The sequence below is a fragment of the Styela clava genome, chromosome 14 (assembly GCF_964204865.1).
Source record: "Styela clava chromosome 14, kaStyClav1.hap1.2, whole genome shotgun sequence".
In the NCBI taxonomy this organism is placed as follows: Eukaryota; Metazoa; Chordata; class Ascidiacea; order Stolidobranchia; family Styelidae; genus Styela; species Styela clava.
In genome coordinates, this window is record NC_135263.1 from 13,871,850 (window position 1) to 13,892,485 (window position 20,636).

Here is a 20,636-nt window from a genome sequence, read left to right on the forward strand (position 1 = left end):
TATGAAAGGGGCTATTGTTTTAATCCATCTGCCCTGCACATTTAATTACACACAATAATTACATAGTATCGGCTTTTTTGGATATCGGTATCTGCGTTTTTAGTTGGTATCGGTATCAGCGACAAAAGTGGTATCGGTACATCTCTACTGTGGACACTTCTTGTGTATCCATTCTTGTGTATGTTATATCCAGTGTTGGTTGTAAGACTCCTTCCTTTCAAGCAAGTCATGGGTCGTCCGTATCCATAAATAATTCGATTGCCGAAGCCGAGTCACTACACTCCCGAGTCCCAAGTCAGATATCAACATACGAAGAGGACAAATGTACATACTGATTGCTGAATTGTTTAGTAGATTATCTGAAAGAATACATTACTAGAGATAACTTTTGAAAATGACAAGACGGTAAAGGATAACGAGAGGAAACTGATTAAGAAAACTGGCCAACTTTATCGGAGCTGTTATATAAAGTCAACAACACATTGATCTTTGATATACTATTTTGATTTTTAAAGATTTAGCAAGAGCGCAACCGAGTTGTTCAATTATTGTGATCAAATCGATGTAGTTTTGGACTCGTGTTTTGTGTTCAAGAGGTGTATAAATCTCAGTTGTGGTTTTTAATGAAAATTGCGGGATGGCATTCCTGTTCCCTATGACGCGTGCAATATGCCAGAAAACGAACCAACACGTCACTTCTGTATTATGGAGTCACTGGACGGCATTTAGTGCATAGCCTATGTAATTTAACGTCGGTTGCGTTGTTCTGTTTCAAGTAACGAGTTTGGGAATGGATATTGATGGAGACCAGCCTGGGGATAGGTGCGTTAACATGATTTTCTATTTTGTATGATCGAAATAATCCTAACATAGTACCGAACTTGACTACTGGACTGTGGCGAGGGGATTTCAATTAGGTGTTTTCAACCTTCCATCATTGTTACCGTATTCCACATCACTTTTTTGTTTGGCGTCATTTCAAAAAGCTACCGTACCGTACAGCCGTATGATGTTTACTTCGCTACCGGTAGACCCTTTGAAATCCGCCTCAAGAGTTAGACTATATACCTGCAATAAATACGGTATCATGTTATAGTGTTAACTATTTTCATACCGTACATCTGCAGATCTGTACATGCATCTGCATGAGCTACTATTCAGATGAGGGGTTGTGGTTCACCATATTCGATAGTCTTATACGGTACTTGATCTGGTTTAATATCCCATGGGATAAGCATGAAAAAAATTGTACCTGCTGACTGAGTGACTGGTAGGGTGGTGCAGCCAGTCTGCGGACGATTTCATTCAAACCGCTATGAAAAATAAAAACTAATATTTCTAACCCGTTAATTTTTTCACCGTATGTGCATTGGCATTTATTCTACACGGTAATCCTCGAATTAACTTTCTACGACTAGGGATTAAAGCTATAGTCTACAAACCATCAAAGTACGACACTCGGAAGACGTGTTTGCGACCGAACGACCAGTGTGCGACCGCGGATTTCAAGCCTTGAACATCGCTTATGCTGCGGTGAGACTAGCACATACGCAGCCATGCGTGAAAAAATTGGGCTTCTAATTGCACTTCTGACCGTCATATATTTTAAGAACACGGTTATTTCGAACACAACTCGTCAAATTATAAACAAAGCACCGCATCACAGCATTCAAACAGGCAAAAACACGGTGATCGCAAATTGGTCGACAAAGATATTATCGACGTATTGGAAATGGGCACCCCCCTATTCCCCCTCCTTTAAATGTTGAAACGCGGATGGTTAAAAGAACCACAACTCTACCCACCTGCCAAGTTTCATCTTTCTATCTCCTATATTTGTATAGATTTTCAAGCTTTTTTGAGGGGACAATGGGTAGTTGGCGACATGAAAAAATGGTCCGTTTTTTTTCTTCGGGCGGGTTTTCAGTCGTAACTTTTTTGTTTGTGGCCGCATTTTAGTGTAATTTCGCAGAGCTACGAGGGATAAGTGGACGAAAATGCGTGAGAAATATTTTCGCGGTTCGTTAATTTTTTCAGTATTAAATTAATCGATGAAGTTGATGGCCGCGAAGTGAGTGAGCCAACCTAAATCCTGTTCCATGTTATTGATGAAAGATCAATACATTGATTGATTTTTCTCAGTCTGTCAGTGTTTTTTTTAATGATTGATTACCAATTATAATATTACAATCTAGCAATTCATATCAGATTTTATATGTTTTCAGGAACTCTGAAGTAACATCAAATACAGAGCCATCCAACTCTAACGGTATCGAAGCAAATCAAAATTGCTCTGTGTCGACAGCAGCAAAAATGTCTTCAAACAGCAACCAAACAAATTTGAAGCAACAAGCTATAAAACGAAAAATAGAGCAATATTTTCATAGGCTGACTCAAGGATGCAAAAGAGAAAATTGTACTAATCCAAATTGTGCATCAAATCCTTCGTGGAAAAAGTTATCAGAAAATGATGCCGCACTGAAGGTAATGTAAATTGCATAGATTAATTGCTCAAAAATACAGGTATAAATTGTGATGTACTAGATGAGTATAATATGTAGTTGGTCTTTCAGAAACCTAATTGATATCATATGCTACTCTTAGAATAAGATAGGATTTACATCTTTATCCTGGGGGAGATGGAAGCCGATAAGATGGCGAACCACGACATCTCGACTAGTTACCAGTCTATGCTGGGTATGGGATAGATCAGAGATGTCCAGCCTGCGGCCGCATGCAGCCCACGGCAAGAATTCGTGCAGCCCACTTGAAGTTTTTATGTGAATACGGACATATAAGACATAAAAATTTCCTGGTACGATATCAAATCTTACTAGATTTTAAGGCTATAATTTCACGGGCCTCCGCCGTAAAAAAAGCGGTATTAAATTGATTGAAAGATTGATCATTGGCAATCAATGTATCTGCATATTGCATAAAAGTTGAGTTGAATTTCATGGTGCATGGTCTTTGTGTGAATCTTGTGTTCAGAAATCCGCAAAATTGTTGCGCAATACAGGCGTATGATTCAGCGACGCTCAAATTCTAACGTAAATCAGAAATGGGTTGCTATTTAAGTTTGCTAAAAACGTTTGTGGCCCGCATCGAATTTCCCCATTTGAAAGTGGCCCGCAACACTAAAAAGGTTGGACGTGCCTGGGATAGATGATTCAGATTGATGAAAGAAGCTGTGACCAATTGATGTCATGAACCACCCTACCGCGCCAAGGAGTCCAGCAATCTTTTTGCACATAATCATTCTCCACAGGATTCAAACCTGTGAACCCATACAAGGTAATCAGAGGAGGTGTGTTGGAAATTGTATTGTTAACTCTTGGGCCACACCACCAAGCACTTAATAGTCAACTTTGTTAGCTGTCGATACATTTGTATTAATTAGACTATTATTTTTATCTTATTCTAATACCTTACTATCTTTGGTCGTTTGAGGATGGACAATAAGTTTAAAATATGATTGTTCTCATGTCATTGACTCATGATATGTTCTTTTGAAAGGCAATCAAATTGGTTCGTGAAAAGGCTGAAATTTGTTTATTACAAAGTGAAGAAATCAATTCATCACAGAGTTCTTCTTCTTCCATATCTGCTGGGCATAACAAATCTGAAAATGGAAGTACCGGGAATGTGTCGCTATCAGATAATATGCCTAGTGCTATGGACACCAATAATAAAACACCTTCATCCGATGTGGAAACAAAGCCACTCTTAAGTGAATCGAATATGGAGATAATTCGAGTGGAGGGTATGTTGTTAACTCGTTAATTAATTCTATGTCTAATATGTTATTAAACAAGAAATATACAGAGGCCCGGGATATGACTTATAGTAATTGTATTTTCTCCTTTTTAGGTCCTGTGTTAAATTAGGCAGACAAAATTTGACGTATTTGGTTTAACTATCGGTGGGCATATAGGTGTATTAAATGAAGTAAAAACTTGAATAAACAATGATATAAATAAAAACAAACCTGGTCAGAGGTCAAGATATATTGAGAACCGACTTTTTCAAAAAAAAAATTGTAATTGTAACAGGAGTTTATGAACACTCTGTATATATGCTCTGTATATTTTTTCTTCATTGTAGATTCAATTTATACCAATTTTTTATTAGTATGGTGGAAAATAAAAATAAGTGATTACTGAACTAGATTATATTCACATATCCTCGTCAATTCAATTCCTTCGCTAATGGCTGCCCACGATTTTATTTAGATTTTAAATATCTGACAGAAGAAATGCTTGATGATATAATAAAACAATGTAAAGAGGAAGAGGAATTAAAAAATGCAGAAACTGGCAACACTGACAAGCAAGACTCAAAAGATCCATATTTACCTTTATTTAGATCAATTACCGAAGTATTTTCCAACATGGAGGGTCTAAATAGGTAGGTTACAGATTTACTTCTAAATTTACAATAGTATGACCATATTATATTACCACTGAAATTCTTAAGATTTTTTCTTCAATTTTCAATCTTTGTGACGAAAAGCGTATATTAGGAATTTCATTTTTTCTAATTCTCGGAATTCAATTCGGGCATATATCAGTTTATATTTGCAATAATTTTAATTTCAATTTTTACGTATATATTTAGTTAACCAATATGTGGAATTAACCATTTTTCAATTTGGAAAAATCCACAATTTCTAAGATCACCTCTTATGCAAGTTATAATCGTGTGAGAAGGATTCTGTTATTTGTGAAATGCAATTTTAAAATTAGACAATTTTAGATTTGGTCTACAATGCGATAATTATTAAAATGATCGAGACGAAATTGAATTAGAAGCAAAATTAGCAATTGTAAATTCACACTTTTTTTGATATTGTGCAATGTTTATGTTCAAGACAATTTAATGATACCTAACAGTCACTAAAAATAAAAAGGGCTGTTGTGATTTCAAAGTAGCTCCTCAGCTTTGTCTAACAATGATTAAATATATTTTTCCTACCCATCTAACTATTTCAGGAGTTTCTTGCTCAAGCCAGATGCAGTTTCAATTTCTGATGACAAAGTCTTGCCTGGTGACAAATCAGAAGCAAAAAAAGAAAGTAAAGATAAAATGGAGGTCGATTCTCAACCTGTCAATGAAAAATCAGAACCTAACCAAAGCATGGATATAACAGAAGCTGTGCAGGCTGAAGGACACATGCCATTTATGAACTTTCTACGTTCACTTTCTTCCGAAGAAGGGGACATTGAACTATTACAAGCCTCAAACAGCTCGGCACCAGGAGGACTACGCCGCGCCGGTGGTGTTAAGAAAAAACCTCTGGGTGCCAGACCAAAAAGAAACCACGGTCATATCGTTGTTAAACAACCTACTGTAGATTTAGAAAGCATTCGACGAGTTTACGGTAAATTCCGTGGCATTGAAAAAGCCAACATGGCGTTAGTAAGCAGTCTAGAATTCTTGTCATTAGATATTGAAGTACAATTGAATATAATGAGGCAACTCAAAAGCTCAACTGTGAATTTAAATGTTTTTGTCATAATAATGGAAAATCCGTCTCTCCATTCACCGGAATATTTAGAAATGTCTCTTCCGAGTTTTTGTGGAGCAATGGCAGCTCTTCCCATACAAGGACAAGCTGACTTAGCGAGGTGGTGGTCAACGTACGACGCCGAACGCCTAAAAACAATGGTTCAATGCTTCCAGCAATTAATAACTTTCAAGGTTTGTATCCGCTTGATATTTTTGTCTAATTTTTTCTAGCTTCTCAAAAATGTATCACTTGTCCACATGACTTTCTGGTTCCAATGATATTTTCGCAGGTGTTTCGTGGCCTATTCACTTCGAGCAAACCCGTAGACTAACAGTTTCTGAATCGTAAGGAGCTGCTACGTATATGTAAAAACTGAAATCTTTTTTTATTTGATTTCACCTACACTAATCAATTTTATTACATCAAGATTTAATAGAGAAAAAGCAGATTTAATTTTTTTTTCAGGTTTTGACGCGAAAACTATTCAATTCTGATTCTGAACACTTAGATCTTCACAGTAGTGATGTCGTCACATCAGCAGTAAAATGTCTTAAAATTCTTTACTATGCATCGTTACTCGGTGGTGAAATAGATAGAGAACATGATGAGAGAGGGAGTGTGAACAATAAATCATCCTCTACTCTAGGTGCTTTATCATCTGCTATGGGACTTGATAATGGTAAGAATTGACCTTGAAGACCAATACAGAAATAATACCAGACAGTTTTGACTCTTTGGATGTTGTTTGTTGGTTTTATTGTCCCTTTGTTTCTCTTATTGACTTATTCAAATGTCTCTTATCATAGTCACTTCGTATAAACGAGATCCAGCATTATCCAATTTGAAGCTACTTTATATAGAAGCGATACTTGGAAATAAATACAGCATAATGAAACCAGATGGGCAATTTGTTTTTTTTTTGTAATGAAGTTTATTGATAATGCTTATTGCATATTAAAACCAATTTGTACTCCACTTGTTCCGCATTAAAATTAAAATATATGATTTCTTCATTATTTCAAAACAGTTTTTTTTTTCAAGTTTCACCTTTTTCCTTTGAAACTTTCAAAATGTAATAATTTTTTGATCTGTAGCATTCTTGTTTATGTTCAAATTGTCATCTTATGTCTTTTACAGATGATGACTTGGATGGATTTGATAAAACACAGTGGAAAGAACCATTGAGTGATTTGTTGGGAATATCTGGCATTGACTCTGTTAAACCACTTGTTCCTTTCAGTGAATTTCAAAACGAGATATTAAATGAGACATTTGATGTAAGTTTTATTTCGTTAATATTTAATTTTGCTTGTTGATTTTACCATGTTGATCTTATCATTTTTGCATATTAGACTATCAAATTAAACAAGAAGTAATGTACATATTTCAAGCATCTTCAGATGTAATAGTTTTATGGGTTTTGTGCAATAATGAATGATTTTTTTTTTGAAAAACAAGCGATTCAAGAAAATTTTTCAGGCGACTTGGTTTAAATTGCGACCCATAGGTGTCATAGACTACAGCCCATTGTCCACTCCAATAAAAATCCAACCTGTTATGGAAATAACCAACCAAATGATAGGTTCAAATGCATGGACTTGGATACTATTGGAAGCCAAAACCAGCTAAAAGACCAGTAAACCACCCTGTAACAGCTATAACACTATATTCTCTTACTTTTTTCTCCAGGTATACAATGATTTCACAAACTACTTGACGGGGAAAACAAAGTCTGAAAAGTTTACTTTCATGCATTATCCGTTTGTCGTAAATACAGTCAACAAAACAACTTATCTTTTCTATGACAATAAAATACAAATGTTAAGGTTAGTGTGAAAATGGAAACTATATTATTTTGACTAAATTCTAATAAATAGGCCTTGGATGGAGAGGCAGCACAATCAAAATTGTTTCTATCTGTACAAGTGATCATTCACTGGTGTTCAATAAGAAGAATGGCTATATCTGAATAATTTTGTGTCTAAAATTTAGGTTGAAATTGTTTTTAGACGTTTTATTGATAATTTCAATGTAATCTAATCCTCTAATACTCAAAAAAGAAGGTCAAACTAGTCTGCTTCTTTCAAACTGATGCTTGTAATAACCAATCGTGTTATTTTCAAAATGAATTGCTCCTAAATCCATTTAAAAATTTTCTAAATTATTTTTATTACATAGCTAATTTATCTAAATTTCTTGTCTTTTCAGTGGTCGAAGAATGATGTTATTGAGTAGTATACTTCATGGATCTGCCGTCAGTCCGTATCTACGATTGAAAATCAGAAGAGATCATGTGATTGATGATGCTCTTGTCAGAGTAAGAAACGATTTACAGTTAATTTCCGTTTTTGATAGAAAAGGAATTTAGGCCGACATGGGCAGTTTACCGGACAAGAGGCCGTGGTTCGCCATATGATTGAGCTGTCTTATCAGCTTTCCTCTCCCCCAGGATAAATATGTAAATCCTATTCAATGGCGGGTATGGGAACCTGATATGTGTAACTAGTGCTCCAAACGCAGTTAAGTCGAACGCTTTAGCTACTAGGCGATCGGATTGCAGACTATAGTTTGATACATGTATTTTCAGCTTGAGTTGATTGCAGAAGAAAATCCTAGAGATTTAAGAAAACAGTTGTACGTCGAATTTGAAGGTGAACAAGGTGTAGATGAAGGCGGAGTTTCAAAAGAATTTTTTCAACTCGTCGTCAATCAAATTTTTAATCCTGATTACGGTAAATTATTTAATTTATTTTTTGTTTGGTGATTTCCATCTCAGTTAAACTGGTTAATTTTAGTCAATGACATAAAGCTTCAGAACTTGCTTTCAATCATGGCTGGCAAATAAATAAATTTCTTAACGGATGAGCATTTTCAGATATTAAATGAGTTTATGTTAACAGAATTATTCAAATTCGGGTCGACATTACACGAAAAATATATTTACCCACATCTACCCTTGGTCAGGCCACAAATACCTATATTTTGTTTTTTATGTATTGCTTGGTTATCAATAATAGAATTGAGCTTTTTTGCAAAAAAATTAACTTGGGTATGCTTTTGGTAAACACTTTTTGTAGTCACATAAATCTCCTATTATTTCGAATAGTTCAATCAATTTATTTTGACCATCATTTATTAGGCGCTAACACAAATGTAATTGTTGTGAACTGCTTGTCTGAGGAAGTCTGATTTTGGTCAGACGTAACGCTACAGAAATACAAAAAATTTATGCTAGTGTGCAGCTGGAAACTTGAATTGCATAGTTGGTATTTTCATTCCGGCCGCAGCATCCTTGCATTATACGCATACAGATCCACTAGCGCAAAGCACTGAGGAAGGATTGGAAGTTAGTCTTGTGTAACCTCTATTGATAGTTATATTTATTATACATATTCAAAGCAAAATGTACATGAGATTTTTCATAATTAGGTTTTTGTTCCAGGTATGTTCACGTATAACGAAGACACTCACTTGTTTTGGTTCAGTGCACACTCATTTGAAAACAAAGCACAATTCACGTTAATAGGTATTGTGCTGGGTTTAGCAATTTATAACAACTGCATTCTCGATATAAAATTTCCACCTGTTGTCTATAAAAAACTACTTGGAAAAAAGGGTCGTTTCGAAGATATGAAGGAATCTCATCCGGTATGCTTTATTGCTTTATAATGGTTCACATTACTGCTCTGATATTCGATGAACAAAAATGAATCATCTAATTAGTATGTTCTGATTATATAATGAATACAAAGCAGACGACTACTGTGGGTTTGAGCCCCATATTCAAATAAGCCGTCTGTTTCTCTTTTTGTTTTGGTTCGCATGGATCTTCTGAAAAGAGTAAAATTGTGCCACCTTCTCAATGTTAAATGTTCAAATTACAATCCAATTGTAATGAATATGAAGATTTTTGGCTCCCTAGTAACTGTATTATTTTCTTTCACTTTGAAAAACAAATTCAAGTATTATACTGAGTTTCTATACATGAGCTATATAATTAAGTCGATCTTCCTTCCTTTCCCTGAGATAAATATGAAAATCCTATCCTAGTCTACAGCGCTATTATCAATGTCTGCAAGATTATGTTTTTTCTGTGGTTAGTCAAAGCTGATGCAATGTTTTCAGATGACATTTTAAAACAGTAGCTAGGCTCCTTATGAAGGGAACTTGTAGTGAGTGAAAATTCAACAAATCACCTAGATATGTGCTCAAGTACTACTTCAGCTAACACTAATCAGTGAATCAGAAAAGATGTCAACGCCACACCCCCCAACTGCCTCATACTAGCGTTTCAAGACATACATGACTTGATCAGCAAAATCACTAAAAACTGTGTCATATCTATATTTCTTTTCTCAGTCATTGTACCAAGGATTGAAAGGTCTTCTTGAATATGAAGGAAATGTCGAAGAAGATATGATGACAACATTTAGTATTGGATATCATGACATGTTTGGCACTTCAAGAAGTTTTGAATTAAAACCAGATGGCATCAACATACCTGTCACAAAAGATAATAGAAAGGTTTGATGAATTTTCATTCATCATAATAAAATAAAACGAGAGAAAATTGTTCAAATGTATGGATACGAAGGGTGTATACTGGTACCAATAAGTCAAGCTAGAACCAGTAAAACTAACGAAATAAAGTGTTCCCATACATCATAAAAAGTGTTCCCATAAAAATGCTGGGTGATATATCAGGCACCATAGAACCTGAAAACATTTGAAAAGTATTACAGAGAAATTGGATTTTTTCAAAAATCCATACATACACTTTGGGTCAATTTTCATCCTGTAAAACGCTGTTCAGCTTTTCTGCCAAGAATATATCACAAAAAGCATGATACGCGGAAGTGCGTAAATAACTTTCAATTCTAATTTACAGGAATATGTTGAGTTATATACGAACTGGCTTTTAAACGAATCAATAGCAGAGCAATTCGGTGCTTTTCGACATGGATTTGAACTCGTTGTTGCCAAATCTCCTCTGAAGAATATGTTCAGGACTCAAGAATTGGAAATCTTGGTTAGCGGTAGTCAGGTAGGTTCTGAAGAATATTAACTCCAGTTTCCAGTGTTTTTAACAACTGGTTTTCCATTTCAAGAAACGACATTCTGTATTTTAAAAAAGGTAGGCGCCTAGGCGAAGTTGGATATTCCAGTATGGGTTAGTTACACTTATGTGACCAGTTGCACTGAATGGTCTATATCATGGTGGTCCAAACCATGGCACATGGGCCGCATAGTGGCCCACAGAATAATTTTAGCGCACACTAAACCAAGGGCAGATCAGTATGATCATTGGTCGATAAATCATTACCACTACTTGTCGAGACGGCCGCACTCGCGCGCTTTGTTTTCTTGAAATAATCAAGTGATGATGAGTGAAATATTGCGCGTAGCAATATTGAGAATGAATTGTCTTGTGCAGAATTAAATATATCTGGACATTTCTACTTCAATTGGGGATGACCATAGCCATAACCAGCTAATCTGAAAATAGAATATGTATATCCAGATCGGGTAATGTTCATTTAGTGAAGAACAGAATAAATTCTTGGAAGCAAGAATTTGAATCTTCAAATATAATCAATTTAGAATTGATTCAAAAATTCAATACATTTTTAGACATCCCTGCGTTCATTAATAAACTTTTGTATATACCGTATAATATGCTCGTTTTACCGCCCGATCTTGATTAAGGGCCCGTTTGAATAGCCGCCTGTGTGAACAGAACATGAAAATAAATAAGGGCAGGTGCTTGAATACCCGCCTGATGTAAAAGCTGATTTTTCAGTGGTAAAGAACAATAGGAAATAAGAAACGCTTTTGAATTTTAAGCGCTGGTAGATAACACTCACGCCTTAGGCGTCCAAAAGTCACAATTTTTGTTATTCTCGTTTAAATCATACTTGAGAACTAGAAATGACAATATATTTGGTGTATAATTTACTTTAAAAATAACAGCCGCCTGTGCTTGAATAAGGGCCGGTTTGAATAAGGGCCCAGTTAGTGAGTTTGGTTAAAAAAATATGGGCCCAGGCTACAAAACGAGCAAATACGGTACCTTCAACTATGAAGTATTTTTGTGATTGAGCAAATACGAATATCAGTAATATTCTACTTTTTGTGAAATGTTTTCCAATGTGGAACAGAGCTATATAACCTTGGCTGATTTCATTGTTCAGAGACTCTTCAGTTAAATAGTATCTTGTTTTATTGAGGTATGAAATTAAAACCATAATTATTCATTTGATAGATTTACGACTTCAATTCACTCGAGTCAACTTCAGATTACGATGGTGGGTTCACTAAAGACTCGCAATCAGTGAAAGATTTCTGGTCAGTTGTTCACGAAATGTCTGAAGAAGACAAAAAGAAATTGCTCCAGTTCACAACCGGTACAGATCGTGCACCAGTCGGTGGTCTTTCACAGCTCAAATTGGTAAGCTCATTTGCTCTCTGCTATCTTTCTCTTGAAATAACTATTTTGTGAACAACAGATTAAAAATAGAAAAGCATATTGAATAGTGTGAATGATGTACTTTGTAGGGATGGGCCGTGATTCGGATCCAGACTCGGATTCGAGTCGAATCCAGGCATTTTTTGGACTCTGATTAGATTTCGAGTCCACGTCATTATTACAGAGTCTATAATCAATTCTGTTTTTACTAATTTACGTCTATATTTGTACTTTTGCCTATATAAACCTCACTACATACCTTAACTAGTTAAAATCCATGGTTAGATCGGTAACAATATCCCTCGTGTGTATTATAAACACTCCTAATAAAAATACGACGACAGATCCAGATAATATACCGCAAGTTAAAAATTATTGGTCGCTTATAACAATGATGCTGCGCCTGTCGCCTTCAAACTATCTATCCGTTTTGGTATACATGTGGTACACAATAAAATATGTGTTAGTGCAATACATTTGAGCTTTTGATTCGCGTAAAAATGAAACATGCTCTGGATCAACCCAATGGAAAATCTCATCAATACTTCTTTTAAATCGAGTTTATTACGTGCAATCCTTTCTCTAAATAGGGAGCAATGGAAAGCATGGAGAATTTTAGAACGTTTACATGAACTACTAAATTGCAAGCAGATGTACCTCATTGTATTGACGACGAGTGGCATTTCTCTGCCATTTGCGCACGTGACATAGTAAATTTACGCCTAGAAATTTTTGGAATTATGGGAAAGCATTGTAGTCAAAAGCTTTTTATTTTTAATATTGACATATAAGATTTTCTGAATAGCCCCCAGAATTGACGCAAGATTGTGGGCTGGAAATCCATTTCACGGCCAAGACGCACATTGACGTTTACGGATGTTTACATTTGTATAATGGCCTCCAAAAATGAGGAAATATATATTTTTAAAATGATTCAACAGCTATCTGCGAAACCATTAGGCAAAAAATAGGAGCTACGACGGATGTCAAAAACGTGTTTTTCTGCTTTTCCATTGTGGCATCACGGACTTGGGAGGATTCGATTCGAGTCTTTGACCTATTACTCGGATTCGTCGAATCTCTGTAATGTCGGACTCGTCCCATCTCTAGTACTTTGTGATTGAAATCATTGATTTATCCTAGTCAATGGTATAACTGCATTGCTGGTGAAATATGGCAGCAAATAAAAAGTCGCAATCTTTTATTTATGTAGAATTTGAGCAGATTTTACTCCGTATTGAATGGCTGATTTGAGTCTCAGAATCATCACATATTGGTTTGTATTTCAGGTCATAGAAAAGACAGTATGTTTAATACAGTTACCCTAGTATTAGATTTAGACCCGTTTCTACCAGGGCCAAACAGACCAAGTGGTTTACTCTTTGCTTCAGACATTTAAGCTGAAATTACCATATTCACTGCATACTCATAGAACCGTGAAAAAACATTTTTATAGAACCAATGCATGGATAACTTTTTCTCCAGGCAAGATCCTTAAAAAAAATTCTATTAACCTAAGCTCTTTTTCTTATTTTTTTATGGGTCAATTACTAATTATTAAAACCTATTTGCATTAAAAAAATAACACAAAGCCTTCTATTATTTGCAGGTTATTGCTCGTAATGGTCCAGATTCTGATCGATTGCCGACAGCTCACACTTGTTTCAATGTTATCTTACTCCCTGATTACAAAAATAGAGATAAACTGAAAGAACGACTTCATAAGGCCATAACTTATGCCAAAGGATTTGGAATGCTATAACATGAATCATAATATTACTAGTGAGAGATTGCTGAATACTCTAGTTATTATTATCTTTATGCACTTTTAATGGTATCCTATCCAATTTTTCATGCAAGAGTGAGTTCCCAGTAAAAAAATTTGATTGGCATTTGCGCAGGTTGAAATTAATGCTTCTTATATTTTATTCAAATTGCTCTTGATTTGTGAACTATAACTGGGATTGACTTATTTTCCCGGAATGCATTTGGGAGCATATTAACAAGTTCCATTAGAAATCTGTAACCTAATATATCGAAGCTTTAATCGATTTTGGGTTTGAATATAACTTTGGACATATTGATTAATATTTCTGTTTTCATTAAACTTTCTTGGAGTTGCAACTGTAAGGTCTGTTCGGTCAGGATGATAGTTGACAGCATAGTTATGTGTCCGACATAGTTTTTTTTTTATCGAAAAAACAAGACGGATAAACCAGTGATTACCCAGATTTTTCAAGTAATTGCATGATCGGGATCTGAACAACTGCGTTTTCAGTAAGTTCGTTTCTTTCTGGTATTTAATCCTGCTTATGCATATCAGATCACATAGTTTGTTGGCTGTATCGGCCAGTGTTAGATGGGAAACTTGGTACTGCAGACACTATAATGGGGGCACACTCAGGCCTAGTGGCGAAAGATGCCATTGATCCTAGTTTGAACAAACAAATGGAAGAAGAAAGTAGGTTTGCTTGCTACGTACCAGTAAAACTTTTGGGACGGCAGCAATAATATTACAGGTCCCTCATTCATGGTGATCCTGCCTCTTTGTTTTAACCTCGTGTGGGCTATTCCAAGTGACACTACAGGACAATTCCAGAAATTTTTCATGTTGTTAGATGCAATATATTTTTACATTTTCAGCTACATGTTTTGTTTCATTGTCCAATCAGTTGCTTTACTGAATATGGAAAAAATTGCACAAAAGTTACACCCAAGACATACTTAGTGGATATAAAAAATATAGTAAAATATAGCGTGACACTACAGGACGGTAAATCCACCATGCATTAACAGTACATTGTGTTGTGCTGTAAATATTTGCAATGGTACAGCAGGAGCCCATAATATTGTCTGGTGCAGTAGCTGAAGAACCCTTCTATGTGTTACTCAATTCACCCAATGTAACACTGTAAATCCATGCCAATAATGTGCATATTGTATGTGACAGGACATTTTTCCACTTCGGAACAGCGGCCTCTATCATCTCTCAAAATTCTGGTAATAAATCGTTAAATGGGTGAAGAAATGTCCTTGAACTTAAATTCAGTGAGTCCATTTCATATGAAATAATTGTATCACACAATCAAACACTTTGTGTTGCAAATCATCACAAAATATGTCAATTATACCAAAATTTCTACATTTCAGGCCATTTTTTAAAAACCATCAAAAACCTGGGTGAAATTTTAACTTTTTCGGTGAAAGGAATGCAGTCCAATAAAATTCCAATGTCTTTTGATATAAAAAATACAAAAAAATTACTTTCACTACACTTTCAAAAAAATTGATGGAATTCAACTTTTGCTTGAAATGGCCCGTGTATATACTTGTTCAATGAAGACTGCAATAAATATTCTCATGGGTTCAAAACTTGGGCTAATAAGATACCAATGCATACAAAGTGGCAGATACGGATTATTGTTCAATTTTCAGTGATTTAAAATATTTCTATCAAGATACAGATTATGACAGAATCAATAACAACAGTCAATATTCCACACCTTCCTTGAATGGAAAATACTTTGACTCTGTCACTGAAAGAAATTCAACAAATCTTTGGTCTTGATTCAAACTCATTATGAACTCCATATCAGTTTCATCAATTTCAAAATCAAAAATGTCAAAATTTTCTTCAATTCTTTTTAAATTGGATGATTTAGGAATGACCAAAATGTCCCTCTGAATAATCCATCGAAGAATGATTTGCGCTGGAGTTTTTCCATATTTCTCAGCAAGTTTTTTGATATTTTCGTCCCCCAATACAATATGAATTTTCTTTGCACCTCCTAGAGATCTATACGCAGAAATAGTAACCCCGTTTTCTTCAGAGTATTTTCTCAATTTTTCTTGATTCAGCAAGTGATGACATTCAACTTGATTTGTAACAGGCTTGATCTTACAAGAATTGAGAATATTTTGGGTTTGTTCCTTATTAAAATTGGACAAACCAATACACCGTGCAAGACCAAGTCTTACACACTCTTCCATACCACGCCAAGTTTCGACCGGATCAATATCATCTTGGATCTCTTTTCCATCTTCCTCTATTTGACTGTCCAAACATACCTCTCCTTCAACTAGTGGTTTTGTAGACCAAGGTGCGTGAATCAAATACAGATCTATACAGCTAAGGTTCAAATTTTCTAAAGTTTTTCGTAACGCTGGAACCACCATATTTTCTTTATGGTTTGCGCTGGATAATTTACTAACAACGAAAATGTCTTCTCTTTTCACCATACCCTCTTTTACTTTATCATTTATGGCTTGTCCAACTTCTTTTTCATTTTTATAAACAAAAGCAGTATCAATATGTCTGTATCCAATATCTATCGCGGCTTTCACACTATTGTAACATTCTTCACCTTTAATCAAATATGTTCCAAACCCAATAATTGGGCATTTTACACCGTTGTTAAAATTCACATACGGCAAAAGGCGTTTAGCCATACTTTCACAGTATTACAGTAATGTTCAACTGAAGTACAATATATTGGAAGTAATACTATAACCTGATAAAGCAGGATTGTGGAATATGACTCTGAATACAGGAATATAGTTGGTTTAGAAAGCTGCAAAACCACCAGACCATATGTAAAAAGGATCAAGACCTGAAGGTTGTTTTCAGCCTATTCCAGTTGCTTCAATGTGTAAGCAATGTAGTGAATCTGGCTTATATATTTTTTGCTTCTTGTACTGTTGTAAGACAGAGACCTTTCAAGCCTCAAGTCTGAACCATGGGTAGGATCATTGAATTAAATTTTCAGATTTTAAACTGTTGTAAAACTATTCAATTTTTTTCCAAAACAGTATAAAAAATGGGTAATTTAGGTGGAACGTGTAGCCTATTTCTATGCGTTTTAACTCCCAATTTCCTATTAGGTTTTGCCAGTTTTTCCCGTTTTACTGTTTGTTCATCGTTATGTTTGTAAATGACAGTTACCTATGTCTGTATGTGCGTAGTCTTCCCATCACAAAATGTAATAAATACAGGAAATACTAGTAGACATACTGACACGGTAATTTGAATTTAGTTAGAATGTGGATCATCAAAGTTCATGTGCACAGGCATAGCCTATACCGTACCTGTATGCATAAGGGGCCGATTAACAGATTAGGAGATCGACTTTCCAAAAAATTTTGTCATATTCTCATTTTCTGACTTCCTTAAATAAGCTAGTCACTCGTTTTCAATGATATTTCATTCTTCAACCATTAACCTACAACGCGTCTAAAACAAGCACTTTTCCACGAAAACCCTCAGAAAGGGGACACGTGTGTTTGTTTATGTTGTCCAAAATGACTATAAACCAAGTGGAGACACCGAGTGCAATGATGCATATCGGACGCCATTTTGTGTCCAAAAAATCGGGGGAACGCGACAGCGTCGGTTTGTTTTAGCTTCGCCAGAGGTCTCGTTCGTCAATTTGTTTAAGATTTTTTACTGTTTTGCATTTTATCGGGGTAATTTCATCATTTTTCTTTTGCTATTTGCCTCGTGGAATCATACTGGTATCGTGCGGTTTCATGAAAGTTGCGATAATTATCTTATCATCCCGTGTGAGTTATGCAACTTTGAAACCTCATATCCCACGAACTTTATATTAGATGCAGATAAGTTTTATATTGTTTGAAAGACAATCTAGGAGACTAATTATAATTATGATATGGAGATAAAATGTTGCGATTATCATACAAAAATCTGCAAAATTGAAAATCGTGGAATTTTTTTGAAAAGCTTTTGAATTAAATAACAAAAACTTCGATTTGTTCTTGTTTTAACCTAATATGACATCGACAGATTTGCAGAGGTTAAAGATAGCTTTCGACATTAGATAGAATTTATCGTGCACCAGTAAAATTGTATAAGCTATTTCATTCAATGTTCTCCAATTCTTGACATGTCCACTGCGCAAACTTGAGTAAAACAACAACGTTACCTAATTACTTCGTTAGGCAATTACGTCGCAACGTAGCAACGTTCTGTATGAAAAAAACATATCGCTTTCCTTCGCAAGTGTGAAACGTCATTAACTATTTGAACTGGTATTATGATACCTGTTCACACCATGCCGAAAGTTTAAAGCCTGCGTTTTACATTAATCATTCCAGAAGCTGATGAAATTAATTTTCTCGGAAAAATGTTTCTTAATTTAACGAGCTGTTGCAACAGTTGGTCCAAAAATTATAGAATGTAAACGATCTCATGGCTAGCACATTGTGCGGCCTAATGAATTTCATCGAAGCATGTATATTATAAGGTACAAAATTTAAAAACCAGCCGCCGCGACTGGTGTTGCATCTCTTATCAACTTATTATTGGCAGGATATTTCGATTCTTTGCGTCGAAAAGTGTAAAATATTTACTAGGTGATCTAGCGACGCCATCGTGTCTTTTACGTTCTCGTTGATAAAACTTAATTGTAATTTTATCGATATCCAACAGTGAAAAATTAGCCTTTCGGGGGAACCCTATAAAGACACGGGGTTTAAATTGTTTGTTTGTTTGTTTCTATGGAAAGTGTCAATCCCGATGAATGCCCACAATCGTTACTAACTCTTTTCAGGTCTTACACACCTGATAAATATTTGAAAATTGATAGTTTTACCCAATATTTATGCCTAATGCATGCATGCATATTCAAAAAAGCAATCGTATTTTTGCGCGAATTATAAACTATATTTCGCGCAAATATTAATGCCTTTCTTAATATATGTTCGCCTGTTACTTTTCTGACAGATAAAGTTGCTTGAAATATAATTTCCCATCTTGCCACAATATCGCTTTTAAAATTTTGAAACGTTCTCTCAATTTAAGGTTAAATATTCACGCAAAAGAGGAGACAAATAAAATTATTGAAAACGGTATGCTAGTAGACCTGCGGCAAGAGCTCAAGTAAAATAGATAATATATTATTTTATACACTCCAGATTATTATATGTTCTTGTAAACTTGATATACGCCGTTATCCTCCATTCCATGCATGTAGTATATTTTTTGGATATTATTTTGGCAATGTACACCTTGTTGAAAATTTGCGATACGCATATTTTAATATAATGACATGTACCGCAAAATAAGTGCAAGTTTCTGTAGTATAAGTTGTATTGTAGTTCTGTCAGTTTGTTAAAATAGGTTCTGTGCAAGTAGCGATAATTACACCAGGAATTTTATAATAATTTAATAATAAAATGTGTATCTTTTTGTTTAATATTTTGGTCTTATCGGGTTGTTGATTTATCGAGTGAAGTTGGATGACTTTAACCTTAACTTCGTATATGCTGACCATACCGCCGAGCCGAATTATCTGAGAAACATCTGCGGATAATTAAATTTTCAGAAGAATGTTCATTCGTTTTGCCGCTGCGAACGTTTGGTCCGAAATATTGAGCATCGTTTTTTTTTTAATCAGCTGTTTAACGATCGCAGGTTTAAATCACTTAGTTAGGATCATACAGCGATAGAACTCTGGACACAAAATGGCTGGTGTGACGTCACACGAGCGCTTATAACGTTACCAATGGTTGTCCTCACTTGGTTTATAGCAGGGGTGGCCAACCTATGGCGCATGCGCCAAACGTGGCGCATTGCATGATTAGAGGTGGCGCATTGCATCTTTAACCCTTTTCATGCCAAAATTGTTAATTGCACTTGGCTTCTCCACGCCAAGCCGTTTTTTTGCGATTCACATGGTGACTTTTGATTGTACCTAAAATCTATTCTCCTTACTCCACGTCGCCCACTTACGGCTTGTTCGAATTAGAAACAACAGGCGATTATCGACGTTAGCTTTTGGACGGACTTTAGGATATTCATTCTAGACTTTTAGAAAAATTAGTAAAATTTACTATTTTTTCCCTACTGAAGTAAAAAGTTCAGAACTTCTGGAAAAAAAGAAAATCGTCATTTATCAGCTTGAAACATGGATTTTCCATTGCCCAGACTTCCCAAATATCTCCCAATAACCATTGAACAACCAGTTGAATTGCCTAAGCCTAAAAAATTTCTTATAAATCAACCCACAACATGCTGAAAATTTATTGTGAGGTGCGCTGGCTTTCTAGGGGACAGGTGCTGAATAGATTTTGGAAGCTAAAAAATACTTCTTGAAGAGAAAAACGAGCTACCTGAGGAAAGAGCACTTTTATGTGATAAAAACTGGCTATTTGATTTGGCATTTTTAGTTAATGCTACTAGCCATCTCAATGATCTAAATTTGAGACTGCAAGGCAAAAGCAAAATATTTCCAAGCTTAGTAAATGACATTATCGCATTCAAGATGAAGTTGAAACTTTTCGTTTCCCAGTTGGAAAAAGAGGATTTGCCCAAATTCCTCACATAAAAGAACACCGTGAATGTGCTGCTGGTAATGGCAATTTGGCAATATACACAGAAAAAATCAAGTTATTGCAAGAGTCATTTGAAAGTCGTTTTCATGATATTTCAAAAGAAGAAGACTCTATACTTGCTTTTATGAACCCATTTGCACTTAGTGAACTAACCATAATGAAGATGCCAAGCAATATACAATTGGAACTAATTGACTTGAAAACTCATCCATCATTGAAAATTCAATTTGATGAGCTTTCTTCAGTCCCAAGTGCATCTGACATGATCAAGTTCTGGCAATCGTTACCCCGTGAAAATTTTCCAGAACTGAG

General features: G+C 35.2%; 1 protein-coding gene and 1 pseudogene across 2 annotated transcripts; one reads left to right on the forward strand and one right to left on the reverse strand.

Annotated features, from left to right (window-relative positions):
- The first annotated feature begins 666 nt into the window (after positions 1 to 666).
- On the forward strand, positions 667 to 14,099 carry LOC120340603 (ubiquitin-protein ligase E3A-like). Of its 2 annotated transcripts, none has more exons than XM_039408901.2 (15): positions 667 to 822; positions 2,226 to 2,484; positions 3,517 to 3,763; positions 4,233 to 4,407; positions 4,992 to 5,700; positions 5,975 to 6,188; positions 6,647 to 6,786; positions 7,199 to 7,335; positions 7,718 to 7,826; positions 8,097 to 8,241; positions 8,952 to 9,157; positions 9,869 to 10,033; positions 10,398 to 10,553; positions 11,772 to 11,957; positions 13,585 to 14,099. In XM_039408901.2, exons 1-15 carry the CDS (start codon positions 791 to 793, stop codon positions 13,735 to 13,737), a joined length of 3,033 nt encoding a protein of 1,010 aa, XP_039264835.2. In that variant the 5' UTR covers positions 667 to 790; the 3' UTR covers positions 13,738 to 14,099. The 2 variants fall into 2 exon arrangements, with proteins under 2 accessions (XP_039264835.2, XP_077976017.1); XM_078119891.1 differs by lacking the exon at positions 667 to 822 and adding an exon at positions 1,260 to 1,533.
- A 445-nt stretch (positions 14,100 to 14,544) lies between these two features.
- Positions 14,545 to 16,729, reverse strand: LOC120340604 (1,5-anhydro-D-fructose reductase pseudogene; annotated as a pseudogene).
- Between the last annotated feature and the right edge of the window lie 3,907 nt (positions 16,730 to 20,636).

What these genes read in the sequence shown, in the direction of transcription:
- LOC120340603 (XM_039408901.2), top strand. Translation starts at nt 791, where the DNA reads ATGGATATTGATGGAGACCAGCCTGGGGATAG. An exon ending in GGAGACCAGCCTGGGGATAG is followed by an intron (nt 823 to 2,225) that starts GTGCGTTAACAT and finishes ATATGTTTTCAG; the next exon opens with GAACTCTGAAGTAACATCAA. An exon ending in AATTTTTAATCCTGATTACG is followed by an intron (nt 8,242 to 8,951) that starts GTAAATTATTTA and finishes TTTTTGTTCCAG; the next exon opens with GTATGTTCACGTATAACGAA.